This window comes from Aulostomus chinensis, chromosome 1, assembly GCF_037954235.1.
Source record: "Aulostomus chinensis isolate RoL2024-O1b breed Wild chromosome 1, RoL_Achi_v1.0, whole genome shotgun sequence".
NCBI classification, from domain to species: Eukaryota; Metazoa; Chordata; class Actinopteri; order Syngnathiformes; family Aulostomidae; genus Aulostomus; species Aulostomus chinensis.
This window is the reverse complement of record NC_141320.1, coordinates 7,982,743-7,997,806: the sequence shown is the minus strand read 5'-3', so window position 1 is coordinate 7,997,806 and position 15,064 is coordinate 7,982,743. Positions and strand designations below refer to the sequence as shown.

The window sequence follows — 15,064 nt, the reverse complement described above, 5'->3', positions numbered from 1 at the left end:
ATTACATGTACTGTTTCAAGTCTACATGCATATCAGATGTTGTAAACAAAAATTCTCTCCTTCCTTCAGCCTTCCCCTGGGCACGGGAAGCGCCAGCGCCAACGTGTTGCCTCAAAGCCCAAAGGAGGAAAGCGACAGGTTGGTGTTTGCATCTTTTCTTCCAATAACTGCAATATAACTTATACCTGCATTTTGACTTAAACTTACAATTCCACTTCTTTTGTACTTAATCTCCTTTTCTTTCTTTAGGTGCTGGCAACACCACCTGCCCGTCTGCCCGTGTCTGCCTCCAAGCCCCGTCCAGCAGCGCAGCAGGTTGGCCTTGCTTTAATTACATACAGTTTACTTCTCGTGGCTCATTCAAATCGCCAACATTTCCTCTCCTACTTCATTTACATTTTACATTCTCTGTTCATCTTCCAACAGGTGGAGGCGGCAGCCAAGGCGTGCGAGGAGGAGTCTGCTGTACCACTGACTGCTGCCGTGGTGCCAGAGGGTCCGAGGAGGGAGGTTGCCGCAGCTTGCCCGGCCTTGCTGACGGAATCGCCTGTTGAGGAGACGACGCACACGCCCAGCAAAGCTGAGTCTGACTTCTCTATGTTCTCTGTGCATGATGTAAAAGCAGCTAATGCAGATTCCAATGGCAATGATGTGGCAATGGTGGCTCCTAATAGCAGAGGGATTAAGATAGGTAAGATTGTGAAGGGCTCATTTCATCAGGGACATGAGCAGTTCAAGTATGGAGGACTGCAGTGTATGGCTATTGCTTTGGTCAGCTTAGCCAAGCACACTTTCAGCAGTGTGTTCTCCTGGAAAAGGTGTGATGTAGATCGCGTCTTAATTGAAGGAGATCAGTTATACACCTTCCTGCGTGACAGTGGCTCTTTTACACATCCCTCAAATCTGCTATCTATTCCTGACTTGCCACATCACTTGGAAGTTGATGGACAGATATGCAGTTTCCATTTTGGGGATGTACTATTGGGTGAAGTTGGTGTGACTGAAGGGGAGCTGGTTGACTTTGGTGTCTTTATCAGTCTGCGTGATGGACTGGCCAGGATCTTCAGTGAGTACAGCACATGTCTTATGACACTGTGTGGGAACACCACTTCCATCATCCATCAGGATGGACAGTTTGCTGTTGTCGACAGTCACTCACGTAATTATAGTGGCTTGTCACATTGCCGTGGTACCAGTGTGGTTCTGCATTTTGCAGGTCTTGATGACCTGCACCACTACATCTGCTGTTTGGCTGAGAGTCTCAGTGCAAACCAGAAACTTTTCGAACTCTGTGGTGTTGTTGTGTGTGCGGATGTGAATGCAGTTCCATCTGGAGAGAGCTGTATGGTTGAGGCCAGTGAAGCGAGACAGTCCACCTTTATTGACGAAACCGTACATGATGACTCCACCATCTCTGAAGGTCTTCCTACTGTACCTACAAATCTGGCCATGTCTAACATTGCTTCATCTTTTAATGTCAGCACTGCGTCACAGGAAGGACCACACGGTACTCATGGCACAAAGCGCGAAATTTCTCCTAACACCCATGTGTCAAAGAAATTAAAGACACTTGAAGATTTTATGCTTAAAACAGATGTAGAATTTATTAGCGCTGTCACAAATGACACGCTGCTGTTTTGTCCTCTCGGTGTACATAATTCTCAGGTTTTGTGTCAAAAGTTAAATATTGACTTTGACAAGCTCAATCCTCCACTCTCCACAGAAGTTGGATTGATCGGTCCTCCATGTAAGAATGAGAGGATCGTTGCTGATGGGAACTGCTTCTTCAGGGCCATCTCTCAGGCAGTGAGTGGCTCACAGAAGCACCATCGCAAGATTAGATCAGCTGTTTGTAAAGAGCTGGAGAGAAATGCTCAGAAATATGTCTCTCTTTTGAGAAGACCATATTCCTCTGTGTCACAGTACCTCCAGCAGTCCAGGATGAAATATGTTAATACGTGGGCCACTGAGGTGGAAATACAGGTCACTGCGGATTTGTTAGGAGTTAGTGTTTGCACTTTTCTGCATGGACGTTGGGTTAAATATAGCTGTGCAAGTGACCTTTTTTACCCAGAGTGCATTTATGTACAAAACATCCTGGACAGGCATTTTGAGAATGTGGTCTGTGTGTCTAAGCCTGGACAACAGACCTGTTATGGTTTTTGTAAAGTTGTGGATGTGCCAAGTTACACCTTGAGGACTACGTTGCAAGTTCCTGGTGCCTGTGACATGGAACATGTAGCATGTCATTTCCCTTTTGTTGTTTCTGACAAAGGTCTTGATACTGATCGGTTTCTACAAGTGCATACTGAATCTAAAGTAACTGTTGATGCTGGGAGGTCTAAATATTTGAAGCTCAAAAAAAAAAAACAGGACAAATTGAATAAATTGACGAGGGAGAAACATCTCTATACCAAGAAAAACATGTATTGGGAAAATGCTCTCTACAGAGAGAGGAAAAAATTACAAATGCTCAATAAATATCACACGCATTTAGCATTCAAAGACAGTGTAAAAGTAAAGAGTAGACTAAACTACCAACAGAATCCCCAGCATAGACACAAAGTGAAGACCAGAAGTAAAGCTGTAAGTATAGTCAAATATCAACACAACATCCAGCACAGACTCAGTATAATCGCCAAAAGTGTACAAAAATATAGAGACAATCTCCAACATAGACAAAATGTAAAATCCAGAAGTGTTATTAAATATAGACATAACATCAAACATAGGCAGAACGTTAAATCCAGAAGTATTGTAAAATATAGAGACAATATCAAGCATAGGCAGAGCGTTAAAGCCAGAACTGTTGTCAAATATAGAGATGACATCAAGTATAGACACACAGTTACAGCCAAACGGAAGGAAGTTCTCACAAAAAAGTATCATGGCAGTTCAGAATTTAAGAAACAAGTTATTGCCACTGTTAAATTAAATAAGACAAAAAGAGCTGAAAAGTGTCAAGACTTTGCCTTTGTCATGGAACAATTCTTAGACAAAGTTAGAGACGGCCCTGAGTTCATCTGTTGTGTGTGTCATCGGTTGTTGTTCAGAACTCAGGTGCTGGGTTGTAGCTATGAAATGTATGCTGGAAATTCTGCCAGAGTTGCCGTTGCTAACCGATGCATAAGTGACACGTATTTGCATAGGTGTGGTAGTGATTGTGTTGTGCCTTGTGGATTGGCAGCTTGTAGAGGGGAACTTTGGATCTGCCATACGTGTCACAGTAAAATTTCCAAAGGGCAGATTCCAGCTGAGTGTTGGGTCAACAACCTAACACCGGATCCCATTCCGCCGGAACTGGGATGCTTAAATAGCTTGGAGCAACACTTGATTGCGCTGCATATTCCGTTCATGAAATTGTTGGCATTGCCCAAAGGGGGGCAGAATGGAGTACATGGGCCGGTAACATGCGTTCCGGCTAATGTCGTGCAGACAACCAATGTGTTGCCTAGGACTAGCGTGGAAGGGTCCATGATGCAGGTCAAACTTAAGCGCAAGTTGACCTACAAGGGACATTATAGGTACCAATTTGTCGATAGTACTCGTGTAAGACAGGCGCTGCACTTTTTAAAAAGGAATAATCCTTTTTACCAGAACATTGACTTCAATGAGGATTGGGTCAATGACTTTTGTCGCCAGGACGATGGCGAGACTGAGGAGGTTCAGTCTGACGGTGAGGACGGAGCTGTCGTAGATGGGGCAGAGTCTTGTGAGCAGAAGCAGGTCGTTTCAGAGGGTGCGGTGACAGCTCCGTCAGGTGGTCAAGACGACGTGATAGATGATTCAACAGAAATAATTCAAGATGAACTGTTGCATGACAGACAGCAGCACTGCATGTTTCAGGACACTTGCCTTATGCCTGTTGATATTGGTCAGGAAGCATTAGACCAGTATTTCGAGGACATAATCAACGTGGCGCCTGCGGAAGGGAATAGTCCAGTTAGGCTGCTTTCTGACCAGACGAACGAGGCCAAGTGTTTCCCCGTCTTGTTTCCTCTGGGTAGGAAAACATTTCACGACGGGCGCTCGCAAGCGTTGACATTGACGCGGTACTTCAACAACCGGATTATGCATGCGGATGGCCGCTATTCCGGCAACGTTGAGTACATTTTTTTCAGTCAGTACATGTCTGAGGCTGAGCAAGTGTCCTCTAAAGTTTCCGTGGCAGGGCGTAAGGGTAGGGCCGGTCAGAAGTCCCAGAAGGTTAGCGCAGCGATGCTGATGAACGAGGACACTTTGAAACAGATGTTGCAGGTCGACGAGGGCTTCAGATTTCTGAAGCCCATTCGAGGAACGCCTGCCTTTTGGCAGTCTGTTCAGAAGGACCTGTTAGCATGCGTCCGTCAGTTGGGGATTCCGACGTGGTTCTGTTCGTTTTCGTCTGCTGATCTGCGCTGGCAGAATCTCCTGACCAGTATCCTGAAGCAGGAGGGCAGAACGCAGACGGTAGAGGATTTGGAGTGGGCAGACAGGTGCGAGCTGTTGCGTAGGAACCCCGTGACAGCCGCGAGGATGTTTGACTACAGGTGGCATTGCTTTTTGAATGAGGTTCTCAAGTCTCCTTCACAACCGATTGGCAAAATCACAGATTACTTTTATAGGGTAGAATTTCAACAGCGCGGCTCCCCTCATGTCCACTGTCTGTTTTGGATTGAGGGGGCTCCCCAAATTGATAAGAACACAGATGAGGAGGTGGTGGCATTTATTGACCAATATGTCACCTGCGACTTAAACCCTGACGATGACACGTTATCGGCTATCGTGGCATCGGTTCAAGCCCACTCCAGGCGACACACCAAATCCTGCTTGAAACACGGAACGTGTCGCTTCCATTTCCCAAAAGTTGTTTCGGCCCGGACTTTTGTTTGTAAAACGGAAATTAAAACCTGTACCTGTGATCCGAAGGCCAGAGAGAATCCTCAGTCAACAAGCGTGCCGGTCTGTAATTGTTTTCAAGACACGAATCCCATTAATAAGGAGACGGCACACGCCATTTTGAAAGCCGTGAAGAAGGCTGTTAAAAAAGCGGACGCAGGAGAAGTGGCCTACGCTAGCGTGGACCACTTGTTCCAGACTCTGGGCATTAATCAGGAGATTTTTGAGCTGGCTTTTAAGCGCCTTCACACAAAGACTAGGATAGTCTATAAAAGAGGGGTAAAGGATGTCTGGGTGAACCAGTATAGTAAGAAATTGTTGAAGTGCTGGAATGCTAACATGGACATTAGCTTTGTCACCGATGCCTATGCAGTAATCATTTATATCATTTCGTATATAACCAAAGCCGAGAGAGAAATTGGGCTTTTATTGGCCAACGCACAAAAAGAAGCATCCAAACAATCAAATCTCTCTGCTAGAGAGGCTTTGAAAAAATTAGGAAGTGTGTATTTGCACAACAGGGACGTTTGTGCCCAGGAGTCGGTGTACAGGCTAACGAACATGCATCTCAGGGAGTGTTCCAGGAAGGTCGTGTTTGTGCCAACAGGGGCAAATGTAGTTAGGATGAGTTTACCCCTCAGTGTGTTGAGGCATAAAGCCGCTTGTGGTGACATGAGGTCAGAGGATATGTGGATGCCGAATATAGTCGATAGATATAGGAGCAGGCCAGATGACGAGCTGTTTGAAGACATGTGTATGGCTACGTTTGCGTCTGAGTATCGTCTTCTCAGCAAGAATGAAAAGTCCAAGAACATGATTCAACTGAAGAATGGACTTGGCTTCATCTCGAGGAGAACGCGGTCTCAGTTCGCTGTTGTGCGCTACATGCGCTTTGATTTAGAAAAGCAGGAGGAAGCACACTATCAGAGTCTGCTTCAGATGTATCTCCATTACAGAGTTGACGCAGATCTGAAACCTGAGGGGTTTCATCTGTTCAGTCAGTTCTATAAGGATGGAGAGGTTAGGTTCAGGGACGGTTCGATGAAGTCGGTGCAAAGCGTCGTCGATGAGAACAGGGCCAGGTTTGAGGTCGATTGTCCTGAGTTGGATCACGCTGAGGAGATTGCTCAGCAAGGTCAGGTCGATGAGGATGTTTGGGGGGAGCTCTGTCCTGAGCTGGAAGCGGAACGCATCGAGTGTTTAGAGGAGATGAAAGAGCAAAGGCAAGGCGAAAATGCTGATGAGCATTTGGCCGACGCCTTACAAAATGTTCCCGATTTGGCGGCTGCCAAACCAAAAACAGATGTGTTTTTGGAGAGGAACAGGAGCATTTTGCCCAGAAGTGACGGCTTGGCCTTAGTTAGGTCTCTGAACGAGACGCAAATGGCTGTCTTCAACAAAGTTAGACAGTGGTGTCTGCAGAAGGCCATGGGTAAGAACCCAGAGCCTCTGCATGTGTTTTTGACAGGCGGTGCAGGGACGGGGAAAAGTCACTTAATTAGGGCCATTCAGTACGAGGCCGGGAGACTGCTGGCAACACTTTGTCATCAACCAGATAGCATTTCGGTTCTGTTAATGGCCTCCACGGGCATAGCTGCATACACTTTAAATGCAGCAACAATTCATCACTCGCTGAGTATTGGCACACACTCCAGCTTGCCCTACACACCCTTGGGAGAAGACAAACTGAACTCTCTAAGGGCCACATTTAGAGACCTCCAAATTGTCATCATTGATGAGATTAGCATGGTTGATCACAATCTGTTGGCATACGTTCACGGCAGGTTGAGGCAGCTTAAACAGACCGGTGACTTTTCCCCATTTGGTAATGTTAGCGTCATAGCCGTCGGTGACTTCTACCAGTTGCCTCCCGTTAAAGGGAAGCCGCTGTACGCTGGTCAGGTTGGTGTGGACCTGTGGTGCCACTTTAGCGTGGTGGAGCTGACCACTGTCGTCAGACAGAAGGACAGCTCCTTTGCTGAGATGTTGAACAGGCTTAGGGTGCGTTCCAAGAAAACCCCCATGTTAGACGGCGACGTCCAAATTTTGAAATCGCGAGAGACAGGGGAAGATAGCTCGGCCTTGCATATTTTCACCACAAATGTGCAAGTGGAAGAATTTAATTTGAACCAGTTGTTCCGCACGTGCCCAGATTATGTTGAAATTGACGCTAAAGACTTTACGCCGAACCGCAAAACCGGCAAATTGGAACCTGGAATCATTAGCAAGGGGCAGGGCACGTGTTTGGAATCTAAATTGTGTTTGGCCAAAAACGCCAGAGTCATGCTCTGTCGTAACGTCGACGTCCAGGACGGTCTGGTCAATGGCGCGTGTGGCACTGTCAGCTACATTGAATTTGGCCCCGACCCCACATTTCCTCTGAGAATTTACGTCAAGTTCGATGACGACAACATTGGCAGACAGAGGAGGACAGAGCGTCCACACGCAGCAGTAGAATACAGGCATTCTACTGCTATTGAACCAGACAGGGAGAAGACCAGGAAGCGCGGTTGTGTGCGGGTGCAGTTTCCCCTCAGGCTAGCGTGGGCTTGTACAGTCCACAAAGTGCAGGGGTTGACTGTAGACCAGGCTGTTGTGTGTTTAAAGAAGGTATTTGCACCTGGGCAGGCGTATGTAGCTCTCAGTCGTGTTAGGGCCTTGTCGGGACTGATCATCAAGGACTTTGAAGAAAAGGCCATTTACTGCAAGGACACCATTAAGGAGGCCATGGCTAGCATGCCTCCATTTTTGATTGAGCAGCCTTCATCAAATACACAGTTCGCGGTGTATTTGATGAACGTACAAAGTTTAAGTCGCCACCTGCTAGACTTGGTGTCCTGCACGCAGCATTTGCAGCTTAACTGCATTGCTGTCACAGAAACATGGCTCACTGCACAGTCCTCATTGGACTGTGTGCAAATTTCTGGCTACGATTTCCACAGTCGTCCTCGGTCTCTGTGTTACAGCGCCGCTGACCCCACATTCTCCAAATTCCAGCAGTTAGAACGCGGTGGCGTCGGCCTGTATAGTTTAGCCCATTCGGACGTCGACATTCTGCAGGTACCCGATTTCAATCTGGAGTGCTTGGTGTGCCTGCACAAAAAATTGAGCATTTCCCTGGCCGTCATTTACCGTCCACCAGCGTATCCAAATTTGCTGTTCAAAGGCAATGTGGGGAGGTTACTTGACTGGTTAACTCCAACAAGTAACACTGTTGTAGTCATGGGAGACTTTAATGAGAACATTTTGAAAGGGTCATCAATTTGTAAATTTATGGAAGAAAAAGGGTTCACCCAACACGTGACACAAGAGACCACAGAAAAGGGGACGCTAATTGACCACGTTTACGTTAAAACGTCACAGTACGACGTGGAATGTGCAGTCTGGCCAGCCTACTTCAGCGATCACGAAGGGATCCTGTGTAGGTTTTCTGTTTCAGATGATCAGGGGGAGTTAGATGACCTCGCCAGTTTGTTTAGCTTGGATGACTTGGAGGATTTCCAGGGCGATTCTGACCACCAGGATGACTGAGTGTCAAAGCTACATGGCTGTCCCAGGTCAAATACTAGCCTCATGTCAGCTCAGTTGGCTCTGTGTGTGCTGGTAGGACAAGTTGACTCGGACCTGTTGTTGATAGGAAGCCTGGCATGATTGTTGGCATTTGTTAGAATAGAAAGTCCCACTCCACCTCTCTGTGCCCTTTTTAATCTTTTTAGCTTTTTAAACCTTTTTAACTTTGGCTATTTATTCTGTGCATGTCTTGACATGCACGGTTTTTAAGGTATTTATTCATGTATTTATTATTAACTTATTCCACTGTCACGCACTGCACTTACTGCAGTTTTGTAGTGACTATGAGTTGGTAGTTTAGCTCCACGAATCATGGTTCCACTGGTGCTGCGTGACAATCATGGGTCACAGCACGTTGTTGTTGTTGATATTTATAGTTGTAGTTGATATTTATAGTTGTTGTGAGTCACTGTCTGTCACATTATTGCTGTTGGTCTCTTATGAATGTTTTATCAATGTATCATGCATGTATATTTTTGCCTGTTGTCTCTCCTCTCAGCCCCCTCCCTCTTTGTCTCTCTCTCTCTGTATCTCTCCTTCTCCCACTGCCCCCGCCCCTCACCCCCAAGTCTATCTCCCCTCTCCACCCCAGCCCCATCTCTCTCCCTCTCCCTCTCAACCCCAACCGGTCCAGGCAGGTGGCCGCCCACTTTGAGCCTGGTTCTGCCTGAGGTTTCTTCCTGTAAAAGGGAGTTTTTCCTCACCACCGTCGCCAAGTGCTTGCTCATGTGGGAATGTTGGGTTTCTTTCACTAAACTTGTAAATAGTTTGTTCATTGAACCCCAACGGGGAGAAATTTCATTTAAGTTCTAAATTACTTTCATTAATTATGTTCACTGTATGTTCTAAATGCATTTTTATTTGACTTCAGATTTATAATTTCCATTTTGTTACACATGCAGTGACTGTCTCTAATTGACCTTTTGTTCAAATTAATCAGTTAATAAATTCCCATGTTCACCACAGCTGATGTCTGTCTTTTATTGTCACAATAACTGTACATGGACAATGAATGTTGAACTTTCTAATCCAGTCAAATGTCCTGTTTTCAATGCTGTATTTTGCCACATTCATGCTTGATGATATTCAGCAACTTAACTGGAAGAACCACAGTAAAGTGACAGCCAACAGGTAGCACAGACAATGATGAACACAAGGGTCAATATGAAGCTGTCACATCTGCAGTCACACTTTGGGTCCAACTGGAGCTTCTACCTCCTCAACTTCAACTCTCACCACTTTGATACCAACATGGATGGAGGAGCACTTCTCCATCACCCTGGGATTGATGATGTCATTCAACACCTTCACTAGGAGAAGCACATCAAACTTAGACAAAGGTAGGACAGAAGATGACAGGCAGACGGATCAATGCTGTCAGCTCAGCACTTGGAGTCACAACTGAAAAAGATGGGCTAAAATATTACTATTGGCCAACATATGGAGAGTTAATGACTGTTTTTAACAGTAAAACTGGCAGAATCCTCCTCTGCCCTTCAATCTAATACAGATGGTAGACATTTGTTTACTGTTGTAATGGAAACCGAAAGGGCAGCTTCTCTGCTCTCATGGTACATATTCTCAAACAAACACTTATAGCTTGTACATTAAAACACCCACACCTTCAAAAACCATATTATTGAATTCCTGACAAAAAAAAACTATGAAAACATCTGGTAACATTCAACTTTTGACCCACATATGCTGAGTTATGACCGTGTTTCACAGTAAAACTGCCAAATCCTCCTCTGCTCTCCACTCTGACACAGATGGCAGAGAGCGAGCAGAGAAGGGAGGGGCTCTTAAAGGGCCGGCTCTCAGCTCTGCACTCACACTGTGCAGCGCACTGAGGCTCGTATCTCCTAAACTACAAGGCCTAGGGATTTGCCGATTACACCGTTGGATTCGGGCCGGCGATCCGGCCGCGGTTAGGCGGGGGCTCAGGCCCTAACAACGCTGCTTGCAGCTTTAATTTTTTTTCTTTGTTTCATCCGACGCCTCTTTGACGCTTAATTTGACCCCCTAGACATTTATGAAATTCGCTGAAATTCGGCACACACGTCCGGTCTGGCGAAAAATTTTATATTTAAAAAAAAAAATTCGCAAAAACTCAATAGCGCCACCTAGGGAGCCAAAAAACTCGCAAAAAATTTGGAGCGCTATAACTGCTTGCACGAATGTCCCACAGACATGGGACCAACACCGTTGGAATCGTCTCATTAAGACGAAAAATTCATACACTCTGACCTCTCACCTATCTACAACACAATGTCCACAAATTGGACAAAACTGTCAAAAAAAGGATTTTTTTACTCCCCGAACAAAATCTATCTCCTCCTAAACCGTAAATGGCACCGCTTCCAGACTTTCACACACTACTCTCCCAACACTGCTCTTCAAAAATCTTTAAAGGCTAATATACTACGCGCTCGGTTCCCATTTTATAAGCCGTCAAAGTCGGGGAGACACGTTTCACGCTTACAATGGAAGTCAATGGGGTGGCCGTGTCTTCTCATGGTACAAACTCTCGAACAAATGCTTCTCACGTCTAAACTAAAACTCTCACAGCTTCACAAAACACATCAGTCGATTCCTCAGAAAAATCTCTCCAAAAATATGGTATTATATTCCACTTCCAAGCAACATATGCAGAGTAATTTGACTTTCACACACTAAAAATGTTCATTTTTCAGCTGCTCTCCACTCTTGCACAGATGGCAGAGATTTGTTTACTGTAGTCATGGAAACCACAATTGGAGGGTCTCTGCCCTCATGTACATACTCTCAAACAAACACTTGTAGCTTCTAAACTAAAACACTCACACCTTCAAAAAGCACACCATTGAATTCCTGAGAAAAAACTCTACGAACTGATGTCTTTACATTCCACTTTTGACCAACATATGCTGAGTTATGACTGTGTTTCACAGTTAAACTTCCAAAAGCCTCCTCTGCTCTCCACTCTCAGTCCAAAACTGCACAATTCTCACTCACAAAAATATGGTATTACATTGCACTTTGAAGCAACACATGCACTGTTATTTGATATTACCACACTAAAAATGTCCATTTCTCCTCTGCTCTTCACTCAGATGACCGGGATTTATTTACTGTTGCCATGGAAACCTCGACCCTGCACCTCTCCACTCTCACACAGATAACACACACCAGCAGGGGGCACCTACAGCGACAGCTGTCACCTGTGATAGGATATGTACAGGCTATCTCATCATAAACTACATGCTCACAAACACATCTCACATCTCCACTCACACACACAAATAACAGAGAGCAGTGGGAGAGCTGTAGCTGCACCTCCACTCTGCACCTATCCTCTCCACTCTCACACACATAACTAACAGCAGCAGGGGAGGTGCAGCTACAGCGACAGCTGTCACCTGTCATAGAATCGGGAGAGGCTACCTCTCCATAAACTACATGCTCTCACAAGTTCACAAGCCACAAATACACATCACACGTCTTCAGAAAAACATCCATCTGCAAATGTGGTATAAGTTTGGACTTTTAAACAACATGTGCACAGCTCTTTGCTTTTCACACACTAAAAATGTCCAAATCCTCCTCTGCTCTCCACACTGACACAGATGGCAGAGATTTGTTCTCAGTTGTCATGTAAACCAAAAGGGGAGCATATCTTCCCTCATGGTACATACTCTCAAACAAACACTTTCAAAATCTAAAATACAACCCCCATACCTTTATAAAGCACACCATTTAATTCCTGACGAACTCTACGCAAACATGGCTATGAAAACATCTCTTTACATTCCACTTTTGACCAACATATGCTGAGTTATGAGTGTGTTTGTCAGTAAAACTGCCAAATCCTCCTCTGCTCTCCACTCTGACACAGACGGCAGAGAGCGAGCAGAGAAGGGAGGGGCTCTCACACCCTAGCAACAAGGCTCTGTGAAGTCTCAGCTCTCTCCTCAATGGTCAGATCTGACAGCTCTCTGCCAATCAGTTGCTGTGCTGCAATGCACTTCATGACGGGTCATCATGCCACCTCTCTGCCAATCAGTTGCTGTGCTGCAATGCACTCCGTGACGTCTCCTCATACGAGCTCATAAAACCTGACGGCTGCGATCGCCATTTTCTCCTGCTCGTCCGACCGGAGGTGAGTGCTGCTGTCTCTGTTGCATGACTTATTATTAGCTTCAGCTATGTTGCCATTAATTCAGTATTTTCATTTGGTTATTCGACACTATTTCCGCTACTTACATGTGCTCCGTTAATACAGTAATGTTATCATGCACTTACAACCCCTATCTCCGCAGTCTTAAGGCTACAAAGACGCTAGCTCCTCGTCGGCCATTTCGCATCAGCGACTCGGCCGCTAGCTCCTCGTCGGCCATTTAGCATCACCGCGACTCGGCCGCTAGCTCCTCGTCGGCCATTTAGCATCACCGCGACTCAGCCGCTAGCTCCTCGTCGGCCATTTCGCATCACCGCGACTCGGCCGCTAGCTCCTCCTCCTCGTCCATTTCGCATCACCGCCACTCGGCCGCTAGCTCCTCGTCGGCCATTTCGCATCACCGCCACTCGGCCGCTAGCTCCTCGTCGGCCATTTCGCATCACCGCCACTCGGCCGCTAGCTCCTCGTCGGCCATTTCGCATCACCGCGACTGGGCCGCTAGCTCCTCGTCGGCCATTTACATAATTTTTTTATATATATGTATATTTTCATACATGTCTGTGTGTGTATATGTATATATGCGTGTGTGTTTATGTGTATATATGTGCCTATGTGTATTGCACATCTTTTCTATATCTACATCTTATTTCTACTTTTAATACTTTACAGTATGTATGACTATTTATTATTCACTATTACATTATTGCTATAATTATATTCAAACAACACCTTCATCTTTACTTTACAGATCCATACTTGTCCCTTGCTGCTCTGCTGCTTTGTCCTTCATCTACAGCAACTCTTCTTCAGGAAATCTCGAATTTGTACAATCCACACATACAGTTACATACTTTACTAAAACACATAACTTTTATCTACTTGACCACTTTTGCTTTGATACACGCACGCACACACACGCACGCACACACACACACACACACACACACTCTACATTTACTGGTTGCTCATCTCCCACAACCAAGGTAAGTTGCACTTCTTGTTTAATTCACCCACTTCTGAAGATCATGTCCCTCCTGTTTGTGAGTACAACTACCATTCTATACTTGTGCACTTTGCCTGTGAATGCTTAATTAATGCACACTTCTCTTTTGTAGATGCCCCGTTCCAAGTCCCACCGGCTTGCCCAGGCGGCCAAGCGGAGGATGGCGCAGCGGGAGCCTTGGACCCCTGGGCCACCTGTCCCCGAGTTTGTTGCTCGTATGTATCAACACTTTTTGAAATGCCATACTCCTGCTACTCTTAACATGTGCTACAAAAACCATGTCTGCCTTTGCCTCTCATTCTAACATTATCTCCATCCTAACAGGGCGCGGTACCGGACGCCGCCACCGCGTGCGGAGATGGCCAACTTCACTCTACACCAACCACTCCGTGAAGTTGGTCACTCCTGCACAGTCCCCCGGCCAGAAGGTACTGATCTTTCTCATTCTACATCATTGCACACATCTATGCACTCACACTTGCTGTCTGTTCTAAACATGTGCTTCTGTGACAGATGGTGTTCGTCCTCGGAGACTCCCACCTGCGTGCCATCGTCGACGGCTTTGTGAGTATGCCGCAGGGTTCTCTCACTTTTGGCTTCTTATCCGTTCCAGGTGGAGCCGCCTCTGACCTCAGGACCGAGGTCATGCACGCTACCCTCCCCTGGACCCCGGACTTGGTGTGTGTGGGTGCCCCCAGCAACAACCTCACAGCCAGCAGGACTGTTGGTGAGGCGGCGTTGGACTTCCGTGCTCTCCTGACCACAGTCAGCAGCCTCTGGCCGACGGTGAGCTTCTGTTCGTTATATACTGTTACTATTATGTCTTCCCTCCTACACAGTCACATTTTTTACTTATGTCATTTTTTACAGTCATTCATCACATTTGTTTCATTTCGCCCTTCAAGGTGTTAGTGATGGATTTCCCTCCACGCTTAACCATCGATCCGGCCTTGCAGGACCTGCTACGTCAGGAATACCGCCGTGTCACAGCGCGCATGGGTATGTTCAACTTTTCCTCATCTCCTTCTCCAATCACATTAATACTTAAAAGTTCTACTATTGAATGCACATTGAACCATTATCATACATATTTATGCTTACACATCTTTTAGGTATCCCATACGTGTCTATGGCGGAGCACCTCCCAGTCCATCGGTTGGAGCTGTGGTGCCACGACGGTGTAAGTACAGCTTTATGTCGTCGTTTACATATGTCATGTGCTTTAACTGCCCTCTTCTCCCATGCTACGTGACCCTACGCCATTAAAGTCTGCTATGTTTTCCTGTCTTTCAGGTGCATCTCAGCGACTCCGATGGCATGCCGGTTGTGGTGGACCTGCTGTGGAACGCTGCGGTCCGTCAGCTCGCCCCCCCTCCACCACAGCCCACCGTGTCACCCCGCACATCGCCACGTGTGAGGGTGTCTCCTAGGGTGATCGTGACGGGACACGTTCCTGT

The 15,064-nt window shown here is 46.2% G+C and overlaps 2 protein-coding genes across 4 annotated transcripts in view; both read left to right on the top strand.

The window, feature by feature from the left end:
- The window catches only part of LOC147270223 (uncharacterized), a 50,518-nt gene extending 41,105 nt beyond the window's left edge, over positions 1–9,413 (top strand). For all 3 annotated transcript variants that reach the window (XM_086207902.1, XM_086207235.1, XM_086208671.1), the window contains 3 exons: positions 70–138; positions 250–315; positions 427–9,413. In XM_086207902.1, the coding sequence (XP_086064028.1) occupies positions 70–138; positions 250–315; positions 427–8,409 (8,118 nt within the window). In that variant the 3' untranslated portion in view covers positions 8,410–9,413. The remainder of the gene's footprint in view (positions 1–69; positions 139–249; positions 316–426) is intronic.
- A 4,158-nt stretch (positions 9,414–13,571) lies between these two features.
- LOC147270222 (uncharacterized) lies at positions 13,572–14,859 on the top strand. Its single transcript, XM_086205098.1, has 5 exons — positions 13,572–13,822; positions 13,932–14,035; positions 14,121–14,393; positions 14,513–14,606; positions 14,720–14,859. The coding sequence occupies exons 1-5, from the start codon at positions 13,720–13,722 to the stop codon at positions 14,857–14,859; spliced, it is 714 nt and encodes a 237-aa protein (XP_086061224.1). The 5' UTR covers positions 13,572–13,719.
- The last annotated feature ends 205 nt before the right edge of the window (positions 14,860–15,064 follow it).